General features: G+C 45.3%; 1 protein-coding gene across 2 annotated transcripts in view; it reads right to left on the reverse strand.

Annotated features, from left to right (window-relative positions):
- The window catches only part of LOC124003143 (G1/S-specific cyclin-D2), a 130,213-nt gene that overhangs the window by 64,839 nt on the left and 40,558 nt on the right, over window positions 1-24,816 (reverse strand). For both annotated transcript variants that reach the window (XM_046311225.1, XM_046311214.1), the window contains exon 2: window positions 14,019-14,070. Coding sequence is in view for 1 of the 2 variants with exons in the window: in XM_046311214.1 (XP_046167170.1) it covers window positions 14,019-14,070 (52 nt within the window). In the remaining variant the exon portion in view is untranslated. The remainder of the gene's footprint in view (window positions 1-14,018; window positions 14,071-24,816) is intronic.

The following is a 24,816-nucleotide window of genomic DNA, read 5'->3' on the forward strand; positions in this document are numbered from 1 at the left end:
TTAATAACAAAAAACGACTGAGTGTTGAACACTGGTCCTGTCAGCAGTCTTTAGTATTAAAGCTCAGGGCTGTCCCATATGTTCACATGTCATTAGCTCGCACACACTGGTAGCTAATGCACCCTAGCGTAGCATTACTAGGCTAATAATGAATGAAAAGCATGAACAAACGTTCCTGTTTTTCAATGCCAAAAAAGACTTCTTGCTCAGCCCACAACGAATGTCCTTTGCACATGTGGACTCCACATCGTGCATAAGAAAGAACCAGTTAAAAACAATAACAGATGCTCTAATAATCCATTCAAGAGATTAGTTGGTTTTGGTAAGTTTGCGTCCCAAAAAACTACTCGGTTTACCAAGTGTAATGAACAATGAACGGCATGCTGTCCAGTGTCATTTGGGGTCGTTAGTCAACCAGAGACACAGGGCCGTTACAACTTAGCCACTTACACTGTTGCAAAACACAGTTGGGATTGTGAAGGTCACAGAATAAGATTGAGATACAGTGCTGCTCAGTACAGTAGAGTACAGGACACTACAGTAGAGTACAGGACACTACAGTAGAGTACAGGACACTACAATAGAGTACCAAACACTACAGTAGAGTACAGGACACTACAGTAGAGTACAAAACACTACAGTAGAGTACAGGACACTACTGTAGAGTACAAAACAGTACAGTAGAGTACAGGACACTACAGTAGAGTACAAAACACTACAGCAGAGTACAGGACACTACAGTAGAGTACAAAACAGTACAGTAGAGTACAGGACACTACAGTAGAGTACAAAACAGTACAGTAGAGTACAGTAGAGTGCAGGACAGTAGAGTGAACAACACTATATAGCGGGGTCATTAAAATCATCAACAAAAGTTTCCTCTGCACACCTACGGTAGCCTACATCCTCTGCCCACCAAAGCGTATCCTTAGACACACCAAGAACCACCAGCAAGGGACCCGTGCAACATTACTCTGCTCTATTTGTTACAGTACAGACAGGAACTAGGAAAAGAGGCAGCACGAGAGGGAAGGAGAGAGATAAAGAGAGAGAAGGGTTCTCTGCACAAAAGAGAAGACTGGATTAAGTCATGAGCAGCAAGCGACATAGGTTGGATTTTTAACGGATGAGATCACATCCTCTTCCCTAAACAGTGAAGGAACTCATCCTCAGTCGGACAGCGGAGCGCCAAGCAACAAACGCTGTGGACATCCATTACAAGGAGAGTGGCATGCAGCCGTCCAGCACGCAGGCTGGTCAGAGCTGCCACACATTTCAGCAGTCTGCACAGTGGGACAGGCATCCAGTGTGCAAGAGATAGAGAGAGAGATGGGGGGGGGTTGTGCATGCATGTGTGTAAGGGTTGACTCCATGCAGAGGGCAAAGTAGAATGAAAATGCAGCATGTTTCTTGTGCCAAGACTTCCTTACAATCTATAGATCATAACTAATCGCTCGCATACTAATATAGCATTCCTTTATCACACTGTATGCAATGGATGAGCTATTGGTAATTGAATAAGGAAACAAATGTTACGTTTCAGGGACTGATGTTGAATGCAGTTCTAATCAAGATCTATGTCGAGCAGAATCGGTTGAAGCATATTCCTGTACAAAAAAAGCAGCTTTGCATAACTATGATCATCCAATGTTGGTTAAATCTGGGCCTGGGAAATTGTCCCTTAAAGACCACAGCAATACCTTGAATTGTGTGGAGCAGAACTGTGTGGACCCCTTTCTACCCCCCTCCCATCTCGTCCCCAGACACAGACATGACCCTACGTCTAGAGCCTAAAGGGTGGGGTAATGACATTCTGGACTGGTGAGCTGAGCGGACATGGTGCACAGATGGTGATACCCTAGAATCAACACCATGAAGACGACGAAAAACCAAATAAAAAAACAAAGGAGGGGGGATACCAAAATAAAACGACAACCGTGTGTTGTGGGAATTTTTCTCCATTCCTCAAATATTTTCTGTATGGACCAGTTGCCTGTTATTTGTTCTCTCTCTCCCTCTCTCAGCCCCCCAGCCTCTCCTCTCCAGACTGGTTTTCACTTTGGGGGGCCCTCAGCCATCCTGGACTGACCAGAGAGCTTTTAAGGTACCCTGATGGATGCTAATGCCGGACTCTTTCAGATCATTTTAAAGGTAGGCCCTTTGATCTGTCAGCATGCCTCTCTCTCTTTCGTCTCACTTCTCTCTCTCTTTCTCCTCTCTGTCACTCCTCTCTCACTCTCTTTCTCCTCTCTGTCACTCCTCTCTCACTATCTCTCCTCTCTGTCACTTCTCTCTCTCTTTCTCACTCTCTCTCCTTTCTGTCACTCCTCTCTCACTCTCTCCCTCTCTCCCCTCTCTCGCGCTCCCCTCTCTCGCTCTCCCCTCTCTCTCCTCTCTTGCTGTCCTAAAAACATGTAAATCCCCTCCTCACAGACACCTGGGACTAAACACCCAGAAAGAGTCAGCAAAGAACTTGCTCTCTGAGAAAAAATATGCAAGCTGATTCCAAACGAGGTATAACTTTAAATCGAGAGAAAGATTGAGACAGAGTGAACAACAAAGAGAGAACGGCAGAGGTAGGCTGACAGAACAGAGACCGCGAGGACATGCAGGAGAGAGGAGAAGGAGGTGGAGGAAAGGTTAAAAGGATAAAGAGAGAGAGAGAGAGAGAGAGAGACAAAGAGGAAATGCAGACGGAAGGGAAAAAACAAGAGAAGGCAGGGTAGAGCATTTTGGGGAGGAACAATGTCGGCGAGGCGGTTCGGTCACAGCCAGGGGCGGATGTGTCTGTGCAGTGGATCATTTAGGAAGGAAACACTGAAAAAGGAACAGTCAGCAGCAGCGGCCACAGCAGCACTCTGAATGGTGAGGGTGCCGGGTGGACAGCTGGAGGCAGCTGATTGGCTAAGAGGCTGTGGAACTCAGGACTGCTGCTGCTTCCAGCGGCCAGCTGCTGTGCCCAGGGCCCCCAATGACAAGGCTTATAATTGATTACTAGCTGGCAGTTCAATGGGGTGGCCAGAGAGCACAGCACAGAGACAGTAAAGTACTGTAGCTACATCGGGACTCACTGTATCCTCCTTCCAAGAAAAGGCCTCAGAGATAGAGAGAGAGAGATTCCTCTGCGGCCCTCGATGCGATCACTCTCTCTGGCTGCTCCGGCAGTGCGGCCTTGCACGTGCTCAAACCACTCTCAGCCAGGCAGGCATTTTTCTTCCTACTTCCCTTCCTTCACCACACCAGCGTTTCTCTCCCTCGTTCTACAACCTCCAGAGAACGACGGAGGAAATGGATGCCTTTCAGTTGGAGATGAAAGTGTGTTGAAAAGTGCTCAACATCAAAGCGGCCCAGGGAAAGTATATGGATGGCTTGCTGGTATTGCTGCACAGAGTTAAACAGAGCTGGTTTGCATTGCTGGAGACTGTCGAGCTTCCTGTGTGCAGCCAGCAGCGCATGCTGCCAACCCTGGGCCCCATACTTACTGCAGATAGATATAAAGAGCTCTTGTGAGGCACATTCAGCCGAGGACTTAATTCACTTTATTACTTTCATTGCTTTATTAGATTGTGAAGGGGGAAAGAATCATCTATGTTTCTAAAATAAGATATTTCCCTGCCCTACTGGAGGCAGAGCAGAGGGCTGGGCTGATCAAAGCCTTCTGGAGGCCTGAGGCTGGCCTCACCAAGTGAACGCACCTCCGCTTTGGTAATGGTCCTGTCCGTCTCCCTCTCTTACCCTCTCTCCCTTCCAAACACACAGGCATGATATAATCTCTGTGGTTCCAGGAGGAGAGCAGGAAGCAGAGCAGTCCTCCTCATTGTTGCTTTGGTACAGTAGCAGCATCCCCCTCTACAGGACACGACCGGCCCCCAGGGGCCTCTCTCTGTATCAGGGGGAAGGAAGCAGCATCTCCAGCCCATCCAGCTACCAGAGAGGAAGGGAAGTGTCAAAGAGTTATCTTAGCTGGAGCTGATCCCCTCCACTGGACCCTCTCACTATAGAGAGACTGACTGTGTGAGATGGGACACCACCAAGCAGGAAGTAGCTGGAGCTGATCCCCTCCACTGGACTGGCTGTGTGAGAGGGGACCTCTCTGGACTATCCCCTCCACTGGAGAGACTGGCTGTGTGAGAGGGGACACCACCAAGCAGGAAGTAGCTGGAGCTGATCCCCTCCACTGGACCCTCTCACTATAGAGAGACTGGCTGTGTGAGAGGGGACACCACCAAGCAGGAAGTAGCTGGAGCTGATCCCCTCCACTGGACCCTCTCACTATAGAGTGACTGACTGTGAGAGGGGACACCACCAAGCAGGAGGTGTGTGTAGCTCAAGACCAAACAACTGGAGGACAAATAGACAGGTTAGTGTAAGAAACAGTACTACTGCTCATTTCAAAACTGTCCAGTCCATCAAATGAAAAGTGTAATTCGGTACGTGCCGGGTTTCAATTTGCAACGGACTGACTCACTGTTTCTGTGGCTGAGAAATTGTCTCAGGGCTCACGCACCATAAGTCAAGTGTCAACCAGACAGTGGGAATTTCCCTGAGTCACCACTTTGAATGGCAGCGTTGAACTAGGACGCTTCACCACCGCGATTTTCTCCATCTCAAACAAAGGGCCCGTCTCCACCTCCACCGAGACAATGCAGCCATCTAAACCCAGGCCGTGGAACCCGCACCTCCTGAAACGGTGAGGTAAGCGCAAATACATAGTTTGCTTCTAAGAACCAGTCGTTCACCTAGATGACAACACAGGAAACAGCTCTAACACACTGGGCGGCGTTGTCGATTTGAAGTCACACCTGTAAAAGTCAAGCGGACAAATGTAAAAGCTTGCTTCAGTCTCTCAGTCACAATCCTCTACTTCTGCAAAACGAGGAAGTCGGAGGGAGAGAAATAATGGTGGCCAAGAATTGATCTCTTTTCTTTCCCTTGGCTTTGTCGTTGAGGTGCACAGATGAGAAAGTGGATCGGAGAATGAGCTGGAAAAAGGCCTTTCTTTGGTGAGAGCCAGTGGCTGTGTCCCAAATGGCACCACCATTCCCATATAATGCACTGTGGGTCCTGATCAAAAGCAGTGTGCTATAAAGGGAATAGGATTCCATTTGGGACCCAACCTCAGTGAGAGCAAAGAGGGGGGTGGGGTGCGGGCTGAGTATTCACTGCCAGGTAGAGAGATGCCTAGCCTCAGTCCATGGTGTCTGCAGGGTGCAGGGCTGCAGCTGAAGGCAATCCTGCCGGAAGAAGACCAGGTAGGGAGACACCTTTAGCCTGCAGGACCTGGCCCCCCCCCTTCCATGGTCTTGGCCCCAGCCCAACTGCCAGGCAGCACAGATACAGTATCCAGTACGACATGGAACCATCTATGACAGAGTTGTCATATTGATCACACCCAACTACTCGTCCTATACAACACCGCTTTCACACACTTCTAAAAACCTCTCTCTAGATGGGAATATCCCATAGTAAAGTTGACACGTAACATTGGTGCCATACCAAGAATACATGAGCATCTGTGACGTAAGAGAGAGAGAGAGCATTTTCCCCCTCTGCTATGATTGGCCAGCTACAGTGACCATGAGGCTACATCAGTGCACCACTTCCTATGTGAGGGTATTCATGTTTTGTTTGATTTATAATTGTATTTTTTGTTGTTGTGTGCGTTTTCTTTTTTTTGCTGATAAGACGTGGGCTTGCAGAGGCACATCCTTGACTGCTCTTGTTCTGCCACTAAAAATAAGCGGTGAAGTAATGTGAAAAGCTCTGCTCTATTTACATTCTGGTGAGTTAGAGCTGCTGAGAAGTGGAATCTCTGCTAGATGACTTAGGGGGAATTTCACTCTGGCTGCACTGTGCAAGCAAGCAGACAAGAGACACAGATAAAATAGAATACAGGGGAACACAGAGAGAAACAGAGAAAGAAAGAGAGAGAAACACTGAGAAAGAAAGATGGAGAGAAACAGAGAAACGAGAGAGAGCAAGGTAGAGAGAGAATATAGAGAAAGAGAGCTGTCACCAGTACAAGGTGCTGTCCCAGAGGGGTTTGACAACAATTCCTGTGTAATAGCCAGAGACAGAGAGTGTGTGGAGGAAGGGGGGGGGCAGAGAGGGAGAGGCAGAGAAAGAGAGACTGAGAGCGAGGCAGAGAGAAAGAGGCAGAGAGAGAAAGAGAGAGGGAGAGAGGCAGAGAGAGAGGCAGAGAGAGATAGAGATAGGCAGAGAGGTAGAGGCAAAGAGAGATAGAGATAGGCAGAGAAGTAGAGGCAAAGAGAGATAGAGATAGGCAGAGAGAGATAGAGATAGGCAGAGAGGTAGAGGCAAAGAGAGATAGAGATAGGCAGAGAGGTAGAGGCAAAGAGAGATAGAGAGAGACATGTTACTACAATAAAAGGGCAACAAGTGAATTTTATTTTTATTTTACCATTATTTAACCATTATTTAACCAGGCAAGTCAGTTAAGAACAAATTCTTATTTTCAATGACGGCCTAGGAACAGTGGGTTAACTGCCTGTTCAGGGGCAGAACGACAGATTTGTACCTTGTCAGCTCAGGAGTTTGAACTTGCAACCTTCCTGTTACTAGTCCAACGCTCTAACCACTAGGCTACCCTGCCGCCCCGAAGAACAAACACCATTGTAAAAACAACCTAGATTTATGTTTATTTTCCATTTTGTACTCTAACTATTTGACATTACTACAACACTGTATATAGACACACACACTGTCATTTGAAATGTCTTTATTATTTTGGAACATTTGTAAGTGTAATGTTTACTGTTATTTTTTTATTGTTTATTTCAGGTTGGAAATGTAAACATATGTTTCCCATGCCAATAAAGCCCCTTAAATTGAAATTGAAAGAGAGAGGCAGAGAGAGAGAAGCAAAGAGAGCGAGAGAGAGGCAGAGAGAGAGAGAGGCAGAGAGAGAGAGAGGCAAAGGGAGAGTGAGAGAGAGGCAGAGAGACAGAGGCAAAGAGAGAGAGAAGTAGAGAGGGAGGCAAAAAGAGAGAGAGAGAGGCAAAGAGAGAGCGAGAGAGAGAGGCAAAAAGAGAGAGAGAGAGGCAAAGAGAGAGCGAGAGAGAGAGGCAAAAAGAGAGAGAGGCAAAGAGAGAGAGAGAGAGGTAGAGAGAGAGAGGCAAAAAGAGAGAGAGAGAGGCAAAGAGAGAGCGAGAGAGAGAGGCAGAGAGAGAGGCAAAGAGAGAGCGAGAGAGAGAGGCAAAAAGAGAGAGAGAGAGGCAAAGAGAGAGAGAGAGGTAGAGAGAGAGAGGCAAAAAGAGAGAGAGAGAGGCAAAGAGAGAGCGAGAGAGAGAGGCAGAGAGAGAGGCAAAGAGAGAGCGAGAGAGCGAGAGAGCGAGAGGCAGAGAGAGAGGCAAAGAGAGAGAGAGGCAAAGAGAGAGACAGAGAGAGACAGAGCGAGACAGAGACAGAGAAAGAGAGAGCGAGACAGAGACAGAGAAAGAGACAGATAATAGACGGATGGCGGGTCTGATGAGGATATGAATCTGGCCGGCTGGTGGATTTATGAATGATTGGGATCGCAGGGGCACGTGGACGGATGTGCCTGACCCGCTTCCCCTGCCCTCAGATATCCCCAGTTAGCAGACAGACTGTTAGAAAGAGAGAGAGAGAGAGAGACAGACAGACACAGAGAGAGAGACAGACAGAGAGACACAGAGAGAGAGACAGACAGAGAGACAGAGCGAGACAGACAGAGAGACAGAGCGAGACAGAGAGAGACAGAGCGAGACAGAGACAGAGAGAGACAGAGCGAGACAGAGACAGAGAGAGACAGAGAGAGACAGAGAGACAGAGAGACAGAGAGAGAGACAGAGAGAGGGACAGAGAGAGGGACAGAGGGACAGAGAGAGGGACAGAGAGAGGGACAGGGAGACACAGAGAGAGAGACAGAAACAGAGAGAGACAGAGAGACAGAGAGAGACAGAAAGAGAGACAGAGAGAGAGACAGAGAGAGAGAGACAGACAGAGAGACAGAAAGAGAGACAGAGAGAGACAGAGAGAGAGAGGACATTAGCACAACATTGTGGCGTAGCATTTTCACAAAGCTTGAACTCACTGCACTCAGTTAGCACGTCTGATGATGACACACACATTCTTGAACAAGGAAGTCATTTGCAGTTTTTCTATTTGTATTTATTTTTGGTGTTTGGTGCTTTCAATGAGGAGCGGACAAGAACATAATAAGGAGGACCTGTATATAGGGTCATCATGTGGATCATAAAAAGCTTACGAAATATGTGTGCTGTGCTCTTCTCAGCTTCAACTTGAAAGGGAGGCCAAGCTACAGCGCTGTAGCAAACCAGAAGGCCCGTTCCCATCAAGCCTGCCGAATATCTCGACTGATCTCCCTCGAAGCTGGAAACAATTTTGGAGGTCTTGGGTGAGTAAAATAATCGTGTAATACAGGCTTGATTAAGCCACTTAACGGACAGAGCGACGGAGGTCCAACTGGGCAACAGGTTTTGGCTACTAACAGTGAAGCTCTTTGAGACAGACAGACAGACAGACAGACAGACAGACAGACAGACAGACAGACAGACAGACAGACAGACAGACAGACAGACAGACAGACAGACAGACAGACAGACAGACAGACAGACAGACAGACAGACAGACAGACAGACAGACAGACAGACAGACAGACAGACAGACAGACATGTAGAGTACAGTGCAAGCTAGCCGTGGACACTTACAAAAACATCTCAGAAAGACTACGAGTGCAATAATGTCAAATCGGGTAATGAAGGAATCTCACAGGGAATCATGTATTCACTCCTGCTCCCCAACCACTCAATCACATATTTTCACCCCTCCCCACCCCAACGCTCCCCACCCCACCCCTCCCCACCCCAACCCTCCCCACCCCACCCCACCCCTCCCAAAACCACAACAACAAAAAAAAGAAACAGGAGAATGTTTGCACTTATCTACAGGAAATAGCATTAGCTGAAAGTGGACTCTGGGGTCGGGGCATGAAAGGGATGGCATGGCCGAGGCAATCATTAGCGCTGTCCCCCGACACATGGCCTGCCCTTGATCCTGAGCCGGGCCCTGATGGAACATGGAAGGTGGGCAGGGGAGGGCCCGCTGCCCTGGGTGGGCTCCCCGCTTGGCCCTCGCACTGGGACCGGCCCCCATCAGCCTGGTATGTCGGTATGCATGATGAGGGCGCCCGCTTCTATGCCCATGTCAGGGGACTCTGCCCATTGAATCGGCTGAACGCAACCTTGCCCACCGCAGCACATCTCATCTCTGAAGGAAATCAAGCAAAAATAACAAGATGGAAACTGAACTTAGATGGAATTGCAGCTGGTCATAGTTGGCCTGTGTTTCACATCCATTCCTCCATGTTTTCTCTTCACCGGGTAGTCACTCACGCATGAGGACCAAAAACTCTCTAAGTCCGGTCCCACAATGCCCTGCCCCACGACCAACGGCAGTCCGTCTCTCAGTATTTTCCCAGCATTTCTCAACTCCAGCAATTTCTTTTCCCATGGTCCCTGTTCAGGGAACCTATTTGAGGCAGTCTATCAAACAACACTGAAAAAAGTACCTCAGAAAAATCTGCAATAAGAAGTCACTTTCCCTGGCATAAATCAGTTCCCCAGTAAGCCGACGCTGAGTGGGTCTGTTGTTGAGTTGACTCTAAATCTGCACAATCGTTCTCCACTCCCTCTGACAGCTTTCAGCAAGCATTATTATCCCACTAGTGTATTGTTGTGAATGGGATATTGAACCGAGTCAACTCACATGATGAGTGGTCGGTTCAGCCAGAAGAGGACTGGTCCCCCCCCAGAGCCTGGTTCCTCTCTAGGTTTCTTCCTAGGTTCCTGCCTTCCTAGGGAGTTTTTCCTAGCCACCGTGCTTCTACACCTGCATTGCTTGCTGTTCGGGGTTTTAGGCCGGGTTTCTGTACAGCACTTTGTGACATCAGCTGATGTAAGAAGGGCTTTAGAAATACATTTGATTGATTGATTGCTACAGTATTGCCTGTGCATTCAGGGCCAATATGTCATTTGCACAGCAGAAAGCCTGTAACTATCCTTTTGTGACCTGTGTATGTGACAAAGGTAGCTGCAAAGCAATGTCGGAGACAGGTTCCTCACCCTACCCTGGCTTCCGAGCATGTCACCAAGTGGCTAAAACTGTCCCAGAGCTCAAGGGCTCAATCTGTCACAGCCCAACAGAATACCCAGTGTCAGGTTGTCCCTGATATACCACTCATGTGTCTGTCACGCATTGTCAACGCAGACGCAGACATAGTATCGTGCGAGTGACATGGTGAACAGCTCACCGGGCTGAACAAATGAAGGAAGGAGGCAGGGAAATGTATTCCCTAAGATCTCTTTGATTCTATATCAAGAGGTTCTCACAACAACTCAAGATGCTGTGACACCACTGGCTTATCAGAGGCACTATTAATACTATGAGACCTCAGGGAACAACGACTCTGTCCCCCGTCCCTGGAGAAAGAAGGAGGAAGTCATTGATTCTTCCCACCACAATCTCTGGGAAGAACAGATCTTGCTTTTCCCTTTCAGTTGATGGGGTTATTATTTTAAAGGCTGTGAGAGACAGAGAGAGTACTAGCCCACACTAGTTTATTTCTGTGTCCACCCGGGCGAGTGGACGGGATAGGACCCAATAGCTCCAAGACAGGCCTGTTTTACGGCCACTCCTTCCCAGGATCATGACCTCCTCCCTGGGTATTATTCTCACAGTCGCAGCCTCTGTGCTCCATATCTCCATACCCCCAGGATGTAATGTATAGAACAGCCCAGTGGCCTAGATGTAGTGCATCACCTAGAAGACATGTTAGTCACATTCACAAGCTACACCTGCTTATTAGAAATGATTTGTTCTAGATATCTAGGACAAGGATCTGTGAGAAAAATAGCCCTCGCTATGGTTAGGGATCTACCTGAAGTCACATCTTGACAGGTTTGAGTTACGGCTCTACGTTTAACATGCAATTAGCCTCCTGAAAGCTTGTTGAACCGTCTTTGAGTCTATTGACTCAGGAATGAAGAGACGTTTCTACTACGACACAAAACTGATCTCAATTCAGCTGTAGGTCCAAGGGACATTCTGCTGTTGCAGACGACCAGACATGTTCTATTATCCGGTTCAAGTCTGTGAGCTCCTCCCCCTCTGCCAGCCTCCCTGTGTCGTAGCTCCCTGTCCAAGGTGGACCGACTACAATGGGATGAGTATCACCCCATTCTGCTCTCATTCTCTCCTCACACTCATTGAATGGGGGATTTCCATTGTGAGAACCGATGTTCCAACGGGAGCCCACCTAACCATGTCAAGACACACAGCGAAAACCCGCACTCACTTGTAAGCGAGCACAGCTGAGTGAGTGCCACGTCTTGGGCTAGGGTTAAACTGCTGTATGCATGTGCAGAGGCATGTCTTTGCTGAGAGAGAGAAAGAGAGATGGTTGTCGCTACACTGATCCAGGGGCGGCAGCTGTTATGGTGGTGGCGGAGGGACTGAGGGGTTGGTGGTGGCTGAGGCGGGATGAGGGGAAGACGGCAACAGTTGCTCCAGACCCGACTGACGTGCACAACGAGCTACTCTTCCTCCTCCCTGTCTGTCTGGATCTAGTGCAGCCAGCAGGGCTGCAGAGGAGCAGATGTTTCCTTTATTTAGCCACCGAGCTACAGACAAACCGGGGGCTAACCTGGCAGACTGTCTGTCATTGATGACGTGGTACCAGAGTGTAGCTCGTGACGAGCAGCTAACAGAGGGGCCTTTTCTTGGTGCCACTCATCCTGATCTTTTCTGGAACTCTGACTTTAGCACTGGATCCCAGAGTCAGGAATGAGATAACCAGAGAAAGATAGATAGGAAGGGAGACAGTCTGGCACAGTGGACCAGAGAAAATTATTTTCAAAAAAATATATCGTTATACTGTATATATATATTTTTAAAAAGTCAAATAAAAATGGGTATATTTTCAATATTCATGTTTATCCGTTTCAATATTCATCAATGAATGTAAGACAATTGTTATTGAAATCAAAATACTACTTCCAACTTCAATTCATTAGTCCTCAATTGCTTTAAAATGCAAATGTAAAATATATGTCAAAGGGTCTCCAAAGGACCTATGGATGACATCTGGTGAAAATCCCCCCAAATCCTGACCTTTTTTTGTTCTAGTTTTGTGAGGAATCACCCAGTAGTGACTGCCCAGGGTGGCTGGTGTGGAATAGATAAGGGGGGGGGGGTCCAGCACCCTGAGCTCAACCTCTGTTCTAGAGCCCTGGTCAGTCAGCTGTGGGGAGGCAGCTGCTGCAGAGACTAATCCAAAAACGAAACGTATCTGAGCACAAGTGTGCTAGCACATGTCCAAAGTGTTGAGTCACTCTGAGCAGAACCACTTCACTGAGGGATGACCTGACACACTGGGTGTCTGTCCTATGCCTCCATCCATAGACCCCTCATCTTAGGGTCCAAGAGAAATCAGGTTCGTCGCCAAGAGACTCAGGCGATGGTGTGATACCAGGAATGTGTCTGTTTGTCATGTTATGACCCAAAGACAAGCGGCAAATGTTTACTTAGGCCTATCAGCTTGATACCCGGGCTAATGATTTAGCGACAAATGATTTCAGGACACTTCTATTTAAAGTGAATGGTCCTTGATGTATTGAAAAAGACTGTATAACTGCTGTATAACATCAAATGTTTTAAAAAAAAGAGACATGAGAGTAGCGGATGGGACAGAAATCACCTGACCGCCATTTACAGGAAATAAAGCCTGTGGAGTTTCGGTGGTTTAGAAAGAAAGACACAGTGCTGGTATCAGATCATTTATGATAGTGAAAATGACAACAACATATGTGACCACTAATAGATTATCATATGACCTTTACCTTCAAAGTGGGCACTGGCTCCCATGCAATCCAGCCTCCATCAAGACATGAAAAAATACACCGGTTGGCGAATCGGACTACTGTCATTGATCAATTGACCACCGACTGTGGAGTCTCTGAAATGTTCTGTGATGGTTTGGCAGAGTCAAGAATTAGATCTCAGCGGGTATATAGATTGTGTTGAAATTCCTTTCTCGATTCATTAACTGTGTACACTAAAAGAATCTGCCGACAGCCACTATCGACTCGTGAACAAGTAGGCTTCGTGGAAATATGAAATAGTTATCTACTAACACTCGCGCATGATGTAAAGTGACAATCGAAAACACAGACAGTTTCATTTCTTATAGACACACTCATTGTTATTTCCAACAACGTTCCACATGAACAGAACTTTCCATCCCTGTAGATAGAAGACAAGAATCATGCTAGATTTTAGTTTGAAACCACCATTAGTGATCACAGATATAAAGATCTATACGAAAGCTCTTGAACCTCATTCCTAAGCGCAAGACAGACAAGCAGGTTTCAATCAAAACAACAGTGCAGAAACAGCCTTCCCCAATCTATAGTCAACGATACGAGGTGGTATCTAAGAATACTGAATACTCAGTGTATACTCTGGGAAGTAGAATGACACACGTGCACTAGAGTACTAGAGTACGTGCACACACACACACACACACACACACACACACACACACACACACACACACACACACACACACACACACACACACACACACACACACACACACACACACACACACACACACACACACACACACACACACACACACACACACACACACACACACACACACAAACACTACGCAATACTTTATTCTATCCTGTATCATCTACACCTCCCGTATACTACTACAGTCTGGTGTTTAAGGATATTATATTCCTCAGATGCTCATCAAATTGCCAGAGAGAATCCGCAGATACAGGAAATCTTTCTTATACTTCTTCCTACCAGCACAACACATGCATTACCCAAAAAGCCCAAGATCTTGCTGTGCTACAATGTCTTCCTTGAAAACAGTCACCTTCCCATGTGAAAGCAGCACCTCAAATGTACAACGTAAACCACAAGAGCTAAGAGTTAAGTCTTACCTGAGATGAGCCACACCCGACCAACCACCATTCCTGACTCGCTCCAACGCTCCTAGAACAACACCAAAGCACAAAGGCACCATTAAATAAACTGAGTGACTGACAGCCATCTTAGAAACTCCAAGAAAGTAGTGCTCAAACTTAGTTTACTATTCTCAAGACTTTGTACTTTAGGAATCAAATCAATCAGACTGATGACGTTGACTACATGGAAAGTCCTATTCCTCTGGAACAAAAAAAACTCAACATGCAACAGATTCAACGATTTTACTGAGTTACAGTTCATATAAGGAAATCAGTCAATTGGAATAAATTAATTAGGCCCAAATCTATGGATTTCACATGACTAGAGTGGACCTGGGAGGGCATAGGCCCACCCACTGGGGAGCCAGGCCTAGCTAACCAGAAGGAGTTTTTCGCCACAAAAGTTTTTTTGATTTCAGACAGAAATACTCCTCAGTTATATCAGCTGTCCGGGTGGCTGGTCTCAGATGATCCCGCAGGTGAAGTGGAGGTCCTGGGCTTTATACACCGGGTACCAGTACCGAGTCGATGTGCAGGGGTACGAGGTAATGGAGGTAGATATGTACATATAGATAGGGATAAAGTAACTAGGCAAAACAGGATACAAGTGTGCACAAACTTAGAGAGAAATAAGCTTTTTGTGCGTATGGAACATTTCTGGGGTCTTTTATTTCAGCTCATGAAACATGTGACCAACCCTTCACATGTTGCGTTTATATTTTTGTTCAGTATAATTGGAATTCCCCAGTAGTCTACTGACTTTTCAGAGTCATCATACCTGCTCAAACCCAACCCATCTAGTTTACCGTTTTTGAACGAGGCATCGACTTACGCAAGAACAGAGTTGCATTCATAATGCACCAAACGGAAGAAAACGGACACAAACAGGGTGGCACTACCTGAACTTAACATTCGTTTTCATTTTACATTAGTCCCTATATGAATATGACCCTGATTAAGAAGGACAAGCCATCATTCTATACGTTTCAAACTGTCCAGATTTTACAATGTTTATTTTAAGACTCAAAAGACATTCAACTGATGTTACAAGAATGTTCCCAGAACACTTTTCCACTGCGGGGCCGTGCCGTGAATATCACAGTTCCTATTTCATTTCCACTTGGCCAGGGCCCGCTTGATTCCTGGAACCAAGTGAGATATTCAGCCCTGTTTGATACCTGGTAATGACCTCTCGAACCAAGTAGTCCAGGTGGGTGGGGTTACAAATGGCCGTACTCAACGATTAGTCTCACGCAAATGATGTCACAGTGTCACGTATGTTAAACCTCATGCACTCGTCACTGGTGTATTTGATTTTTTTACAAGAGAAGGCAAATCTGACATGATGACGCCCCATCAGCGAAGATCAGCACGGTAATACATAGTTTTTTTTGCCAAACTACTTTCTAGCTAGTTACCAACGTCTTTAGCGCAGCTAGCTGTAGTGTGTGAGAGTGAACACTGTACAAGACATGAACCAGAGTCGACAATTTGTCATATAAACATCCATGGAAGGCCAATGCCGTGAACATCGTTACATGTTTGATGTTGGCCCGGAGTATCTGACTTATACAAACAACTCAGAAAGGCTCTTCTGTCAACATTCTTGCAACATCAAAGGAATGCTTTTTGCACCCTGATACAATCAAATCTGAAAGTCAGTTTGAGTGTTTTAGGAACCAATCTCTTGTCATAATCCCACAATGTTCGCACAACCTAAAGAAATATTCTGGGAACCTTTATAGAACAGATTAAATGTGTTCTGGGAACGTTCTTGCAATATCAGTTGGGTGTGTTTTGCATGCTGAATGAAACATTATGGAAACATCCACACATCTGGAGAGTTTTTGTGTTTTGGGAACAAATCTTTTTGTCCACACAATGTTCACACCATAGTGTTCTTCCCCACAGTGATCCGTTTATCTGGGCCGGCGATTTGATTTATATATTTTTTATTTAACTAGGCAAGTCAGTTAAGAACAAATTCTTATTGACAATGACGGCCTACCGGGGAACAGATCTTTACCATGTCAGCTCGGGGTTTCAGTTACATTCGGGTTACTGGCCCAACGCTCTAACCACCAGGCTACCTACCGCGATGCCTCAGGTCCTCCAACCAAAACAGGTCAGCGAGCTAAGCTTACATCCGAAAGTTAATGCCCCCAATCCATCGCAGGTGGAGGAGAGAAGGAGGAAGAGGAGCTTAATTGAACAGTAAGACCAGGTTCACTTCACCTGGAAGGAATGCAAGGAGTGGGAGAGGGAATGAGGGAAGGAGGGAGGGAGGGGTGATGTATCATGAAGTTGTCAAAACACATTTATTTTCAAACAAAGTGAATATAAAGTGCGAACACAAAGATCTTCAATAGGCAACGGGCACTAATAGATCCCACAACTTCAAGAGTCAGGAAATGGGATAAGATAAATGGTGAGGGGGACATCTAGGATTTAAGTCCCTCCATTGTCCCAGCTCCCTTTTTAAAACATCTTCTATCATTTAGAAATGTCTTTGAAATCTGAGCACTTGGCAAAGCATTATTGGTTATAAAGCAACTCACTGTACTTTACAACTCTTTTCAGGGCCGCAGGTTGGGGAACCCTGGCCTACAGGGAGGAGGTCAGAGACCTAACAGTGTAGTGCCAGGACAACAACCTCTCCCTCAACGTCGGTAAGACAAAAGAGCTGATCGTGGACTACAAGGAACACAGGTCGAGAGCATCAAGTTCCTTGGTGTTCACATCACTAAGGTACTATCATTGTCCACACACACACCAATGGGCCCTCTGATCCTCAAAAAGTTCTACAGCTGCACCATAGAGTACCACAGTATCAGTCAAATTACCCATAAAACCTAACGGTCAACTGGGAAATGGTTCTAATCGCTTTTCCGCCATTCATTTTCCCCATAGGATTTTTCAGAAGTTCCGTGTAGTCTTACCCTGGCGTGATGTTTTGATAATCATGTAAATCTCTCTAGGACAAGGTGACTCCCTGTCACCCAGGACCTCTATACCAGGCGGTGTCAGAGGAAAGCCCTAAAAAGATTGTCCAAAGCTCCAGCCACCAAGTCATACAATGTTCTCTCTGCTACCACATGGTAAGCGGTACCAACATACCAAGTCTGGAACCAACAGGGCCCTTAACAGCTTCTACCCCCCAAGAATCAGACTGCTAAATAGTTAGTTAAGTAGTCTGGGTAGCTATTGGTTAACTATCTGCAATGACCCTTTTTGCACTAACTCTTTAGACTCATCACATACGTTGCTGTTTACTATCTATTATGTATCCTGTTGCCTACTCACTTTATCTCTATCTATATGTACATATCTACCTCAATTACCTCGTACCCCTGCACATCGACTCGGTACTAGTACCCGGTGTATAAAGCCAAGTTATCGTCACGCATTGTGCATTTATTACTGGAGTTATTATTTTACTTTTTTTCCTCTCTGCATTGTTGGAAAGGGCCCGTAGGTAAGCATTTCATTGTTAGTCTACACCTGTTGTTTACGAAGCCTGTGACAAATACAATTTCATTTTATTTGAACTTCGTTGTTGAGGAAAATGTTTTACTTACTACGACAGTGATATTTTAAGATGAATGCACGAACTGTAAGTCACTCTGGACTAGAGTGCCTCCTAAATGACTAAAATGCTGCGAACAATGCTGCGAACAATGCTGTGAACAATGCTGTGAACAATGCTGTGAACAATGCTGTGAACAATTGCTGTGAACAATTGCTGTGAACAATGCTGTGAACTAATTTTCCCCAATCCTCATTCTCTGGGCCCCTCATCTCTAAACAAAGAGGTCAAGACAGCTCTACTTTATCAGGGTGACTGGAATGTCGCTCTCTTCTGTTTTTGGTGTGTGTCTAACGCAATGCCATGTGTCTAACACAATGTTATCCAGGTGGATATCAATAAAGACGGTGTGCTTCAGGTAGAATCCCCCCACCGTTTCTGAAGCCTAATCTCTCTATTGAAGCAGCTGCATTGATTAGTGATTGGTACAAAGGCTGAGTAAACAGCTCGGCCAATGCCACCCAAGGAAGGACTGGAAGTGACTCCGCAGTCAAGTGCTTTAGTCTCCTTTAGGATTTGTTTGGAGAAGGGTTTGCTTATCCATTCTATCCATTCAGACCCTGCTAACTGGCTGCATCAGTGGATTAACAGAGTTCTGGATCTCCTCTGGATCTTTGTCTAGGCTTTTTGTTTGTGGCCCTGTTAGAACTCCCCCTGTTTTTGTCTCTCTCCGCTGTTGTCAAGCAGATGTTCTCTCTCTGTGGTCAAGAGACACACACTGAGACACGCACGCTGAGACACACACACTAAGGCAGGCACCCAGCCACGCACGCACCCACCCACCCACACCCACCCACCCACACACAGAGACGGCTTTGATGGCAAAGTTTCAGCTCATCAAGGAGGGTAGTGTAGGGGTAGTAAAAACAAATGGCAGGAGAAAGAGAAGGGTAGAGGAAAGCAGAGGTAGTCACTAAGGACATGCCACATTCCTCTCCTGTTTTTGCAGTCTCTTGTATCCTTTTGTTCTATGAGAGTGAGCGTTGAGCGTTGACATGGGGTGAGATGAGCCACATGCTCTGGTCAGTCAGAGAGAGAGAACGAGAGAGACAGAGAGAGAAAGACAGAGAGAGAGAGGGAGGGACAGAGAGAGGGAGAGAGGGACAAAGACAGAGAGGGAGAGAGAGGGGGATAGAGAGAGAAAGAGGGTGAGAAAGAAAGTGAGAGAATGGAAAAGAGAGAGAGAGAGGGACAAAGACAGAGAGGGAGAGAGGGGGGGAGGGGGATAGAGAGAGAAAGAGAGTGAGAAAGAAAGTGAGAGAATGGAAAAGAGAGAGAGAGAGAGAACTGAGCGGGACGAAAGAGTGGAGGTGTGGAGTTCCGATCCGTGGCCCCACAGAGTGCCTGGCCTCCACTAAACCATACAGCCATCAACATCTTTCACAGGCCACTTAGGCTGACACCTGCGCTGACAGCTCCGTCAACTAACTACAGCCCGGAGGGTGGGAACACATGCAGAGACAGGAAGTGGACGGTCAGACAGGTCAAAGGGGGGTCACCAGAGGTCAACAAGAGGTCAGCAGATAGTGTCTAAGAGCATGACACATAGGTGGGCAGGTATTGGAGATGTTTTTACAGGCATCGGGTAGTAACAGGTGGGTTGGGTTCATTTCTCACTCATTCTGTCCATGATTTCACGTACTGTCACACACACATCTATACAAGAGCAGGCAGGTGCAAGGTACCCAGGATGAAAACGCCTCACAGTTAATGAAACGTTCAATGTTTCAATAATGTTTTATTGCATAATGGGACATAGACGCAAGAAGAAATTATACAACGAGCAAAGTGATGATGCTGTATGTGGCTGCTTTGAAAGTAAACTGTGTGCACGGGTGATCAGGGGTGTATTCATTCTGTCGATTATGTTGCAAAACCTTTCTTAAACAGAAGCAAACGGAACATAAGAGGGAATTTGTCAGATAGAAACTCTTGTTTTTGTTGCAAAATGGAATGTTTTGCAACTGTTTGGACTAATGATTACATCCCAGATGAGCTCGATGCAGGCAAGTGTGTGCAAGGCTGTATTGAACGTGTCACTGTCTGTTACCTTGATTACTCCAACTTGTCTCTCGACCTTTGCACCTACACTGGGCGAAAAGGGTAAATATCAGGGGATATCTGTATCTATATATTTCCCGGATATTTGACATTTGGAGTAGATATGCTCCAGATACGCATGTCCTTAATGTCATATACGGAGCTAGGGTGTTAGGCTGCATCATGGGAGTTTCTACATGTACCTCTGAAATCTTCCCGCTATTGTATGACTCCAGGGAGATATCTGGGACGAGATATGGTCAGGACACGCACCCGATGTGCGTGCACCCACTTACATATTTGTTGAATATTCTAACTCCGGAAAGGGTATGTGTCAACATGCTGACATATCTAAGCCTTTACACTTATGCTTGAACGAATCCACATATTTTCAGAAATGTATCATATCTGTATTACCTGATAATTTACAAATCTTAATTTCAATAGATTATTAATTTCATGAAATGTCCAGCGGCCAAATTATTTGACCCGTTCAGCCGCCAAAACTCATTGTGCTTCTTCATTTGACGGTGACATATCTGAGCAGACATTGAACCATATTCAGTAGTAGGCTATACAATGGACGGAAAGGTAAACATTGTCATATTTAATCCAAGTTGCAGCATAGCAAATCCAGAGCTCCAATCAGAACACATTTTCAGGAAATATGCAAAGAAAAAGTATAATCTTTGCAAAAATGGTTCATTTATTTGACAGAAAATAAAAGTAGCACATCCCTAGGGCTGTGGCGGTAACCCATCCCTAGGGCTGTGGCGGTAACCCATCCCTAGGGCTGTGGCGGTAACCCATCCCTAGGGCTGTGGCGGTAACCCATCCCTAGGGCTGTGGCGGTAACCCATCCCTAGGGCTGTGGCGGTAACCCATCCCTAGGGCTGTGGCGGTAACCCATCCCTAGGGCTGTGGCGGTAACCCATCCCTAGGGCTGTGGCGGTAACCCATCCCTAGGGCTGTGGCGGTAACCCATCCCTAGGGCTGTGGCGATAATGACAGTTTGTCCGCCGGTTATTGTCATGCAAATGACTGCCAGTCTCGCGGTAATTTACCATTAATTAACATAAACACGTTTAACATCTCCATGGCCTCCACGCGTACAAGCCGCTGATGTGTACCTTTGGAACATCGACATTATAAAAAGTCAAATAAATCCATTTAATACAGACCATCACAATAAATCCATTATTTTATTTAGGCAGGCCTAAATAAACATTATGATATGAATAAAATGTATTTCAGTAGAACTGAATATGAGTTGGCCTACTGTATGTTATCTGGCTATGCGCCATGCTATAGGCTGTAGGCTAGGTCATTTAGCAGACAAGGTATGCTTATACAGTGCATTCGGAAAGAATTCAGACCCTTTGTCTTTTTCTCCATTTTGTTACGTTACAGCCTTATTCTAAAATGGATTAAATCAATTGAAATCATAATCAATCTACACACAATACCCCACAATGACAAAGCAAAAAAAGGGTTTTTAGAATGTTTGCAAATGTATAAAATATAAAAACGATATACCTTATTTACATAAGTATTCAGACCCTTTGCTATGACACTAGAAATTGAGCTCAGGTGCAGCCTGTTTCCATTGAGATGTTTCTACAACTTGATTGGAGTCCACCTGTGGTAAATTCAATTGATTCAACATGATTTGAAAAGGCACATACCTGTCTATATAAGATCCAACAGTTGTCAGTGCATGTCAGAGCAAAAACCTTAGCCACGAGGTTGAAGGATTTGTCCGTAGAGCTCAGAGACAGGATTGTGTCAAAGTACAGACCTTTGGCAGGGCACCCAAAACATTCTGCAGCATTGAAGGTCCCCAAGAACAAAGTGGACTCCATCATTCTTAAATAGAAGAAGTTTGGAACCACCAAGACTCTTCCTAGAGCTGGCCGCCCAGCCAAACTGAGCAATCGGGGGAGAAGAGCCTTGGTCAGGGAGGAGACCAAGAACACGATGGTCACTCTGAAAGAGCGCCAGAGTTCCTCTGTGGAGATGAGAGAACCTTCCAGAAGGACGACAATCTCTGCACCACTCCACCAATCAGGCCTTAATGGTAGAATGGCCAGACGGAAGCAACTGCTCAGTAAAAGGCACATGACAGCCCACTTGGAGTTTGCCAAAAGGCACCTAAAGGGTTTTCAGACCATGAGAAACAACATTCTCTGGTCTGATGAAACCAAGATTGAACTCTTTGGCCTGAATGCCAAGCATCACTTCTGGAGGAAACCTGGCACCATCCCTACGGTGAAGCGTGGTGGTGGCTGCATCATGCTGTGGGGATGTTTTTCAGAGGCAGGGACTGGGAGACTAGTCAGGATCGAGGAAAAGATGAACAGAGCAAAGTACAGAGAGATCCTTGATGAAAACCTGCTTAGGACCTCAGTCTGGGGAAAGATTCACCTTCCAATAGGACAATGACCTTAAGCACACTGCCAAGACAACGCAGGAGTGGCTTTGGGACAAGTCTCTGAATGTCCTTGAGTGGCCCAGCCAGAGCCTGAATTGAACCCGATCTAACGTCTCTGTAGCGACCTGGAAATAGCTGTGCAGCAACGATCCCCATCCAACCTGACAAAGCTTGAGACGAACTGCAGAGAAGAATGGGAGAAACTCTCAAAATACAGGTGTGCCAAGCTTGTAGTTTCATACCCAAGAAGACTCAAGGCTGTAATCGCTGCCAAAGGTGCTTCAACAAAGTACTGAGTAAAAGGTCTGAATACTTATGTAAATGGCATATTTCCGTTTAAAAAAAATATACATTTGCTACATTTTCTAAAAATCTGTTTTTGCTTTGTCATTATGGGGTATTGTGTGTAGATTGATGAAGGAACAAAAATGATTTAATACATTTTAGAATAAGTAACAATAAGTAATGTAACAAAATGTGGAAAAAGAATTCACTGTAAGTCCTGTGCCATTATTTTATATTATATGATTTTATGGTAAGAAGAATATAATTGAACTTAGCTGAATAAAATACAAAGGATGATTTTCCCAAGTGGCTATGTCAAGTGTAAAAGTGATTATTTAAACCTATACACTAGATTTAGAGTTGTTTGCCTTCTTTAGTTGTGAATGATACAAACCTTAGAATGTATTCGAAATCAAAACATATATTGTGACTGCATGATGCGATTATAGGCTACGATTATTTGAAGAAAAAGAAAAAGAAGACTATTCTCAATTTAATTTTGTCTTTGCTATTATGTAAAATGAGTTTTGATTTAGAATGGCCCATTATCAAATGGGCAGGAACATGAAGAGGGGAAAAAAGCATGTCATTCATATGTACTAGAAAAGCGAATTAAGGCCACTTTCCTTCAGTTTGGGTAGGCTAGTCCAGTTTTAGGCTATAAAACTGGAGTAGAATAGAGTAGCAGCTGGGATCCTCCTCTTTTTAGTGGCAACCATCAAAACTTTCTCACTGGATTGTATATAGAAATCTCTGGGCTTGCAAGAATAATTATTGACATTTTTTTTAATGTGTTCAGAGTTTATTTAAAAAAAATTATTATTGCTAGGTATTACTGCACTGTTGGGAGCTCGAAACACAAGCATTTCCCTGCACCTGCGATAACATCTGCAAATCTGGGTACGTGACCAATAAACTTTGATTTGATTATTTCACCCCACGCATCAACCACTGTTTGAGGTGCATGCAGCCTCTCGCTGAAACGACAGGTGATATTACGTCCAAACTCTGTATGCCATGGGCTCTCCAACCCTGTTCCTGAAGCTACCCAGTGCTTCATTTGGGAAACCAAGTCAAATATTTTCGGGAACATCGATAGTAACATGTTTTCACAACAAAACATATTTCATTAAATTGTTGATCGTCCCGCCCTCTACGCGATCCAGAAAGTAATGAAGGAGAGAGAGGAGTTGGAAATGCACATTGGTGACATGTTCTGTAGCTAAAGGTAATGTGTTAGCCTATTAATTATGAAAATATATATTTTTAAAAGCCCTATTACTAGGCTATTCAACATCAAAATACAAATTCACTATAATTGTAGGTTAACTGTAAGAAACCCTGCACAATCAATGAACCAAAAGCCTTGCCTTGGCCTATATGTTCTCTCCCAGACTCATGGATAGAAAGTTTGGAGCATAGCATATGGTAACAAGTCAATCCAGTATGCACAATAATACAGTCCACACTCAAAGGCGATTGCTAGAACAATTATGTACCAAAGACATCTTAAATCCTTAAAAAAAAGGTTTTTCTGCCATAGTGTAATATATGGTAGGCTATTAGGCTATGTATTGTATAAAGGCACAATCATTATTTTAAATATTTATTTTGGCATGGGCTCATATATAGGCTTATGCGTAATCAAAAGCTCTAATATGCATATGGGGGTTTTGAATTATACAGCACCATGGAAAGTGCTCTCCATTTCGTTGTGTTTGGCTTTGAAACAACATCCACAATGACCATGTTTCCACTGAGTATCAACCTGCTCTTGAACATCTTTCTTCAAATTGATCATCACAGTTAAGTGAGTTATAAAAGCACATACTGTTTTGATGATAAGTGTTTGATGTGATTTTCTATTGCATTTGCATTGATGTCGGAGTGGTTAGAGGGACAATAGAGCCCTGACTACCAGAACATTAGGACCTGACGGAGGGACAACAGAGCACTAAGTACCAGACCGTTAGGACCTGATGGAGGGACAATAGAGCCTTAAGTACCAGGCCATTAGTGACCCAACAGTCATTAGCGAGTTGGATACCAACAACGCATGTCCAGAGTGCATAAAAGGAGATTACAGTGAATCAACAATCACGTGGAATTGAACTACCACTCATGACTGCTGATGTGGTGGTAATACCGTCACCGCAACAGCCCTATCCCTGCCTGCCCTGTTTGTTAACATGGACCATACGATGGGTGCAGATTGAATCATCAGTGGCGATCCCTCGCAGTCCAGACCGAACGCGGTGGTAGCGTTGGTCTGTGATCCACTCCAAACTGTCTAAAATATTATTTTAGATATTGCAAGAAAATATAGTTATTTCAAATAACCATACCACAAGGTAGCTACTATACCTGCTTCACTCATGACGAGAAAACAAATTGGAACTAGCTAGTACGACAAGTTGCTATTTTGTTAGCTA

This window comes from Oncorhynchus gorbuscha, linkage group LG02 (genome assembly GCF_021184085.1).
Source record: "Oncorhynchus gorbuscha isolate QuinsamMale2020 ecotype Even-year linkage group LG02, OgorEven_v1.0, whole genome shotgun sequence".
Taxonomy (NCBI): domain Eukaryota; kingdom Metazoa; phylum Chordata; class Actinopteri; order Salmoniformes; family Salmonidae; genus Oncorhynchus; species Oncorhynchus gorbuscha.